Consider the following 8,840-nt stretch of genomic DNA (forward strand, 5'->3'; position numbering starts at 1 on the left):
AGTCGAGTCAGTTTGAAAGAGAAGTTGTTTCTCTCTTGCAAGTGGTCATAACAGTGGTTTGATCAGTCAAGTCCTGGAACTTTTTCAGTATGACCAATCATAACCTCTGTGTCTTTTCACTGAGCCTTGATACTTGGGGAAAAACAAGAGCTCTCTCATCACGTTTTAATAAAAAAAAAAAAAAAATTGTCCACAACAAAAAGCTGCTTTTCTTCCTTGTCAGCCATGTTTATATTTGCTGTATATATTTCTGATCGTTTCAGGATTTGAATAGAAGGCAGGCAGCAGAGCGCTTCTGCTCTGCAATAGTGCAACATTGGCTGATAAAGAATTTGACTGCCAAAGTCCCTGATAACTGGTGGCACACGTGTGCTGCCATAATGAGACAGATTTGGATGGATTAAGCACCAAGTGGTGATGGAAAATGGCAGCCAACATGTCACCCTTCACCAGCAGGAAGAGATCCAGCCTGTAGCAGCACGTCCCGCCTGCCTGTACTGCCCTTCACAGCTTGCTGGCAGTTTGATGTGTGGAGCTTTAGGAAAGCTCAGAGATTCTGTCGCTGCTTTACATCATCTGCAATTCTTCTCCTAGTAAAAAAAATAAAATAAAATAATGTTTGACTTGGCTTCAAAATAAGATCTCAGTAGTTTTGTCAATATTTAACAGTTACAGCTGCAAATCAATTTAGAGGCCATTTAGTGTGTTTATCTAAAAAGCCATTTTTAAAAGATGTCTGTTTAGTCTGGATTCTTTCTCTCACTTTCTGTCTTCCTTTCTCACAAGCGTTCTTGCTTCCTGTGTGAATTCGACCCCCACTGTTAGCCCAGATGCACCACGCTCCAGGATCACATAAGCTCTTACTTTGTGTTATTTAGCGTCTTGCCAAATACTGGTGCTTTCCTGGCAACTCCAGTCACTCTCTGACCTCAGCTAAAGGTTGCGTGTTCACGCTGAACCCCGGAGGTATTCGTCATTTTTACTCTCTGCGAGGCCAAGGTGAAAAGTCACATCACAGCACCTCATAGCAACTCATGTCATTGCTTATTCTGTTGCGTATTTTAAAAGCGTGCAATTGCACGTGACCGCTTCAGCTGCACTTTTTGTCTTCCACGTTCCCAGCAGCTACAAGATTTGCATTTTTCCAAGTCTCGACAATCCTCTCAGTCCCTCGACAAATAAACAACAGATGCTCAAATGTCTTTTTTGACTCATGCTTGATCTTCAGTATCGTGTGCCATTTTCTTATACTTCAGCAGTGTTACAGTGTGCTCAGTGTGTAGAGCTGATTTTGTTTTCAAAGCAAAGTGTGATGTAATAAGTCAGTGATCCTGTGTAGCTCAGTAGGTGGAGCAGGAGCTGTTGCACTGCTTTATTGAGAGATGAAATACAGACACTCATGTTGTGTTAGTGTTTGTATGTGCTGATGTGTTATTGTAGGTCCTTCTGAAGCAATGCAGCTGTGTTTAATGATCAAATATAAAGATTAACTACATGATTAGCTTCCGTCATACTTCTGCACGAAGCATCAGAGCCTCGTCTTACATTCAAAGAAGCATGCTTCCTAAAGTCACACCACAGTTGATTTCGATTTATTACGTTTAAACCTTCCATGTCTAAACTACAATACTTTATAGCCTGTGCTTTTGATGTTTTCCGTCTTCTAAAAGGTACAGTTACACAATTATTTAATACGGATGCTAAAAATCAATTGAAACTTGAAGGAAATGTGTGACACAAGAAGAATAACATAAGAATTTAAACTACTGTACATAAAAAAAAAAAAAAAAGCTTGTGCCCAAATAGTATTAAAGACCAATACAAATAGCAATATACATTCATTTAATAGAAACCTAAAATTTATAACTGTGGAAAATGGATGTTAATGTGAACATTTTCTGTGTATTATTCTCAATTAAATGTATTTATTTACTTAGTTTGACAAACAATAAAAACAAGTAAGGTAATCTGAAGATGTCACCTTGGGGTTTTGACATTTTATATACTTAATTAAAAAAATGATTAAGCTATTGATTAATCAGAAATTAGCTTACTTGTTTAGTTACAGCTTTGGTGTATCCGAACTGCCTCCATGAGTGTCTATGCTTATGTTGTTGTTTTTTTTCTCCTCCAACCTGCAGAACTTATTATTTATTATTTGAATCTGAGCAATATGTGTCAGAGTTGCACCAGCATTACGGTGTCTAGGATAAATTAACTGATGCGCTGAATGACTTTAAATATTCCCTGCAGTAAATAAACTTGATGGCACTACACATTAACTCATGGTACATTTATCCTTTAATTTCAAAAATGTCACCCAAAATATTTCTGTATAAGACTTCTGAGTCTTCTTGAGTGTTTTCTCTCCTAGAGAGATCCTTGGTCTCAGAAGATTCCCACAAGAAATGTCAGTATTTGCTTCAGTCAAATGTTGCCGCTACTTGAATAAGACATTCAGTTAATCTGCAGAGTGAGCTGCATATTACTGTGTTTCAGTGAAGACCAGTCAAGTCAAAAGTAGTTTATTTCCATCTGTAGTAATTTGGTGACATGGCTCTGTGCTGGAACCTCCCTGATGCACAGAGACCTGCAGCTCACTGGGTATTTTCTCTGTACACCCTAGAGATGGTTGTGGGAGAAAATCCCAGCAGATCACCAGTTTCTGAAATATTTCCACCAGCCAGTCTGGCACCATCAGCCGTGACATATTTAAAGCCACTTAAATCACCTTTCTCAGCCATTGTCATGCTCAATTTCTCCATGACTATAAACAAAAGTATAACAAGTCATCTTTAAACACTGTTTCCAGAATTAGTTGTGCCATTTGGATGTGTAGAGTGATATCTGCTAAGCCACCAGCTAATATGGCACTGAGATTAGCTGATCTTTGTGGCCTGTATGAACCAACGGTCAGTTTAATCCCAATTTAGTGCTCTGTCATTGCAATTTGCTTTGCTTTTGTAGAATTGAATGCATCGGGCATAGAGCAGCCTTAAGTTTAAGTCTTTTTCCTCTTGATGTCTTCTAAAAGTATCTAATTAGTATCAGTAATAACAAAATTGATGATGATGATGATGATGATGATGATAAAGAAAATGTGAAGAAATTGCAGTTGTGTGTGTCATTTATCAAAAGTAGCTGCATTGATCAGTTGTGCAGCATGTGCCTGAAACCTTTTACAATGATTCAGATCAAAGTAAAAAGCAAGGCTGTGGTAAACCAGACCATAATACCCCACCTAGATTCACGATTTTTAACGTGTGATAAGAGAAAAGAATATGTTTTGTATTCGCTCACATTAAAGGCACGCGCCGTCTCTCATCTCTGTCTGCGCAGGCCACTAAAGAGCTGAAACAATACGACAACAAGATCATTGAGTGCACCTTTACCAACAACAGCTGGGTGTTCATGAGGCAGAGGGTGGACAAGAGCTTCCCCAACTCCTATGATACAGCCATGGGTGAGTCTTTGTCCTTCTCCTTCCAGCCGTTATTTTTAATATCCCACTGTCTCCTGTATCTGAGTCTAAATCTGTGCAAATAACAGCCAGTCAGCCTGTGATTAATGGGTTATTTTATCTATATTTCTTTTATTTGTATTTGCAACAGCCTCGGTTTTATTTCTGCATTGTGAGACTGTATATGCGGAGGGGCAGATGTTATGTTGTGTACTCTCCATTAAGAATGCACACTGACACTGTGGCCTTGTCTTTGGAGCTGAGGACAAATCGTTTTCTTTAGCTCCTCACTGTGAATAGAGTAGCTGACATTTTGCCACACAATTTCCAATCTTTAAGAGGTTTTACTGTCGTGAATGGGAATGCGCATGATATATTATTGGCTGATAAGCGAGAAAATGAAATCATTGTTACTGTTTCAATAATGAAAGTTCAGCCGATAATTAAATCTGATAGCACGGTGTATGCTGCGGATGTTAGCAATCATTTTTTAGTTTTTGCTTTTTTTTTTCTTCTGCTCTTTGCTTGCTGCCTGAGGGCAAGGCTGAGCTCCTCATGCAGAACAGTGGAGTTAAATAAACTTTAGACGACGCTCGTTCATCTGTACGACAAACTCTACAAACAGTTTATCAAACAGGTTGATCAAGTAGAATATAAATGTCTTTAACTGCCCGTCGAGATGTCAACCTGCTGCCTCTGCTTCATCCACAGCCATTTTCACACATTACTTATGATGCCTCTAGCAAATTGTTATGAACAATCCACAGACTAATAGATAATCTCCGTACCGATTAAGCTTAATGTACAGTGTCTTTTTGTTTTTAGGGGTTTTTTGTCTTAATATTAAAATTAAACGTTTTGTCTGTTGCTAAGAAATCATTGGCAGCATCACAGTATTTATGAAGACTTTCTGGGGGCCTTACAAGATAGCATTTTCCAAGCACCTGTTTACAATCCCAGAACCAATTAAGCTGGTTTGGGCTCAAAATATTTCCATGTACTGTTCAGCTAGCTACCTGGGTTGCTAATAAGCCAAGCTGCTAGTCTGTAGGAATGTTCACTTGAACAGACGCGTGATAAGAGCGAGACATGACAATCAAAGGAAGCTAAATGGAAAACTGTAGCAGCAAAGATGGCCTTTCTCCTGCCCTTGACCCCAAAGAACCAATCAGTAGGAACCATAAGTCGGTCTTATAATTGTGCTGATTAATGCGCACAGTGGAGGGTCACGCAGCGTCAGCCGTATGATGTATCTTATTACTTGTTGGTAAAACTACTTGTTGTTTGTCTTTGTAGTAAAGCTAGTAAAGCTTACTAGGAAAGAAATATGCCTTTGGGGCAAAGTCACCACACCACACATTTTTTCTATACATGCTGGTTTTTGTTTAGTGGTCCAGGGTTCGACCGCTTTGAGCATTGACATAAACTGTGGTTCTCTCCCTGTTCAGTGAGACAGGGTCTTGTTTGGTGGAGCCACATTGGCTGCAGAGGGGCAACGCCAGCTTCTCAAAGGGCTTTGATTGTGCCCTGAGAGATACATGCAGTAGGGTGGTGTGAGATTCTATCAGCTGTGGTGCTTAAATGATGCTCAGTTGGAACTTAGGGCCCCAAATTGTGCTGAGAAGAAATCCCCCTACCATCAACATCACCACCAGCCTGAACCATTAATAGTAGACAGGATGAATACATGATTTCATGGTGCTTATGCTAAATTATGAACAAATCCCAACCATGCAAATGTAGAAATGGAGACTCATATGATCAGGCAGCGTTTTTCCAATCCTCTATTGTCCAATTTTGGTGGTCCGGTGTGAATTGCAGCCTCAGTTTCTTCCGCTGCTTTAAGGCATCTGCTTTGAGGCTCTGCATTTTTACGCTGTATAGTTTTTTTTACATATATAATGATGCATTTTTTAACTTTTTTTTAAGTACAAGGATTTGCTTGTCTTGTGCTTGTACATTTAAGTCTCTTTAATGAGGTTTTAATGAGCTATGGGTCTTAAAGTTAGAATAAATCGTGAGTTCTCAGTCTGAGTACCCTTTCTTCCTCTCCACCAGCAGCACCCCTAGAGCAGTAAAGAGGTAGATGTTGTGAGAGAGGATAAACGCTACCACAGAGCTGTCAGACAATTTATTAGTTCAAGGGCTTTAACCTGGCCCGGGTTATGGTCTCTCAGACCTACTTCGGTGCAACGACATCAGTCAAAAATCAAATATGTTTGCAGTCGATTCACACGGACACGCTCGAAGGTGGAATGAAAATCCAGCTGTGATGGACTGCAAACGTTATCCATGCACATTTTTAGGCCATCTCTTGCAGTTAGGCAATGCAACCCTAGGCTTTCATTTCACCTCCACAGTTAATGGCTGTCTTGAAGACAGTGCAGATGTGGCACTACTTCTAATATATTTTCAAATAATGGACTTATAATGGGAAATGCATGAAAAGGGGAAAAAGATTACAAATTCAATGCTTCAATCAAATTGGGTTTCATTTCACAAGTTGTGATTTTTGTTTTAAACTTTAAAGTTCTCCCCCACGTGTCACATGCTATGAAAATGCGCAGCAGCCACAACAGGAGAAACAAATGGACACAAACAAAGCAGAGGAAGGCGAGGACAGAATGCAAAAATAATAGATAAACACGGCAATAAACCATGTTTGTGTAGCACTTAATCTAAATGCTGAGTTCAAAGCGCTATGCAAGGAGGAGCATAAAAGTACATATTGAAGCAATAAAAACAAGAAGCACAAGCGAGGGAAAACACATTTAAAGAATGAACGAAATTGATTGAAGAAGATAGAAAAGATGGTCCTGAATTATTGAGCTTTAGATCCCGAGGCGGACTGTTGTACAGCCTTGGAGCCCAGATGGCAAAAGCGCCTTTTATCTCAAATCTGGTCAGATAGTAACACATTTGTCCCCGAGCTGATAACATTTCGCTTCATTTAGAGGCTGGATATAGTCGTCAGTGTGCTGCTGGTATTATGGCGCTGTCATAACCGTGCAGAGGGAGCTGTGGAGCAGGAGGAGCTTTTTTTCTAGCACCCAAAAGCAAAAAGTCCATATCATGTTTCCGTAGACAGTGGGAGTGACTCAAAAGTTGGTGTGTGTCTGTGATAAAATAGTGGTTAAAATGTACTTTAGCAGCTTGGATGCGTGTCGAATCCTCTCTGATTAATATAATTATGAATCATTAATTTAGGTGTTTTTGCATCATCCACACCATCATCAGAGAATGCAGTTGTTTCAGGTGCCTGAATCTTTCTGTTATGCACAAGGTGTCTCTTGCTTTTAAATCTCGAGAGTGGACGGTCAGTGATGACGTTAAGTTTTTCGTTTTTTCTACCAGGCCGTCTTAGGTTATAAAAGAAAAATGGTTCCATAGTATAGCGGGGTTGTGTTAGGATAGACATTTGGCACATACTGAGACATGCAGAGTTACCTGCTGTGGCGACGTAACTTTTATGCCAGGACATCTCTGAGGCGGGCGTGGCTCAAGAGGCAGAGCAGGTCATCTACCAGTCGGTTCAATCATTGGCTCATCTTTTCAACATGCCCGCAAGATACTGACCCCTAAATTGGTCCTGGTACAGCCACCAGTGTGTGTGTGTGCATGTTAGAAGGTGTGTGAATGGATTGTAGGACTTTGAGTCATGATGCATGAAACAGGCAGTTCCAGTGTACATCATGACTCGCCTTTGCATCTTTGTGTTTTGCTTTACTTTGACTCACTGGTTCTGTTTAGGAAGAGATTAGCAAGAGACAGACTGCATTATTTGATCACCTGGGAATGAGAACGTGCTTTAAAGAACCATGAATTCACTGTTGCTGGAAAAGCCTGTCGGCATTTCTATTGTAACTTCCTTTCTCCTTTTTTTTTTGTCCAGCTGTGTGTCAAAGCATCCGGGAGCCCGTCACTAAGGAAATCCTTTTGGAGTATCTGGACCGCTGTGCTCAGGGAGCACAATCCCAAAACCGGAAAAACCCGCGAGACCCAGACTCTGAGCTAATGCCCCCTCCCCCTCCAAAGAGACCCAACCGGGCCATCCCGTAGCCCACAGCTACGCCTTTGGGACTGCTCCACGGTTGCGGTGTACATCCAGCCACTCACACCACAACAGATAAAGGACATTTCAAGGCTTTCTTACCTGCAGCACGTTTGCTTTATCAGCCCATACATGTCGGGGCACCAGAAAACCTCGATGTCATTAAATTACATTGTAGACCTCTTTGTAGCTTTAATTGCCTGTGTTCTTATTAAAATGTTAAAAAAAAAAAAAAAAAAAATTACACTTAGGTAATTTTTTTTTTTCATTGTTTTGCTGTTTATAATTTTAAACAACTGAGCTAATTGGTATTTATTTACTTGGGAATTGTTATAGCAACAAATAACACCTGACAAACCGTGTTCATGTTTTGTCAACTAGTTCCTTAATTTGATTTTGAAAGAGGAGTAAACATCTTTAAAGCTCAGTCTGCTGTCTTGATGAGTCTACACTACAAAAATAGTTTCCACCATCAGGTCTCATGTAGATTTACACAAAGCTGCGCAGATGTTCAATTAACAGATTAAGGTTTCTCATTGAGTTCCACCTGTAAGACTCAGGCGGGGGTTTCCAAATGTTTTCATATCTCAGATAAGGATTAGATCTCAGTACTCTGCCTCAGCCCATCTGTGTGGACTTTTGTTTTAAAGGCCACATGGGTGGGCGGGGGAGATGACAACGTGATTACACAGTCTCTACAAAGTAACTACAACTACAAAACCAGTGAAGTCAAGCTGCAGATGGGTGGCGCACAAAAGGAAACAAAAATCAACAAATTGTCTCGCAGAAGTGAAGAAGCTTCAAACGGAAGGATAAATACAACTTTTCCAGAAGATTAGAGCCTCAAATCGCTTGACTTTGATTTTAATTCGCCATGCGCTCGTTGTTCCCCAGTTTTCATCTACACCGAGGTATTAAAGCTAAAAGGTTTATGCTATATCCAGCATCAAAGTGAAGAACACTGGTTTTTGTGTTTAGCTAATTAGGATTTTGTTTTTTAAAAAATGTCTTGTGTGCCATGTGATTTGGCTTCAAAAAGGCAGAAAAAATCTTAGACACTTTTCAGTCTAAGAAACAGCACATCTGTGTGAAAAACATCTTCATTTTAAGGTGTATTTTGTTTGCCAAGGACGAGGTAACAGTTTAATAGAAAAGTTGCTTCACTTAGATTTAACTGATTTTTCTCTGAAGGCCCCGGGCAGGAGGACAAAACACAACAAAATGCTTAAAGCATGTTAAAACAAAATCAAACAGAAGCTTAAAGGATAAATGCTGACTGTAATGTGCTGTAGTTACAAAATAAACAGTAATGTCTATACTAATTGTTAC

General features: G+C 39.9%; 1 protein-coding gene across 1 annotated transcript in view; it reads left to right on the forward strand.

Moving 5' to 3' along the window:
* rngtt (RNA guanylyltransferase and 5'-phosphatase) overlaps positions 1 to 8,260 on the forward strand; it is a 105,944-nt gene extending 97,684 nt beyond the window's left edge. The window contains exons 15-16 of the mRNA XM_040018339.1: positions 3,340 to 3,463; positions 7,353 to 8,260. Of these exons, the coding sequence (XP_039874273.1) occupies positions 3,340 to 3,463; positions 7,353 to 7,519 (291 nt within the window). The 3' untranslated portion in view covers positions 7,520 to 8,260. The remainder of the gene's footprint in view (positions 1 to 3,339; positions 3,464 to 7,352) is intronic.
* The last annotated feature ends 580 nt before the right edge of the window (positions 8,261 to 8,840 follow it).

The sequence above is a fragment of the Simochromis diagramma genome, unplaced genomic scaffold, assembly GCF_900408965.1.
Source record: "Simochromis diagramma unplaced genomic scaffold, fSimDia1.1 OVJJ01000802.1, whole genome shotgun sequence".
In the NCBI taxonomy this organism is placed as follows: Eukaryota; Metazoa; Chordata; class Actinopteri; order Cichliformes; family Cichlidae; genus Simochromis; species Simochromis diagramma.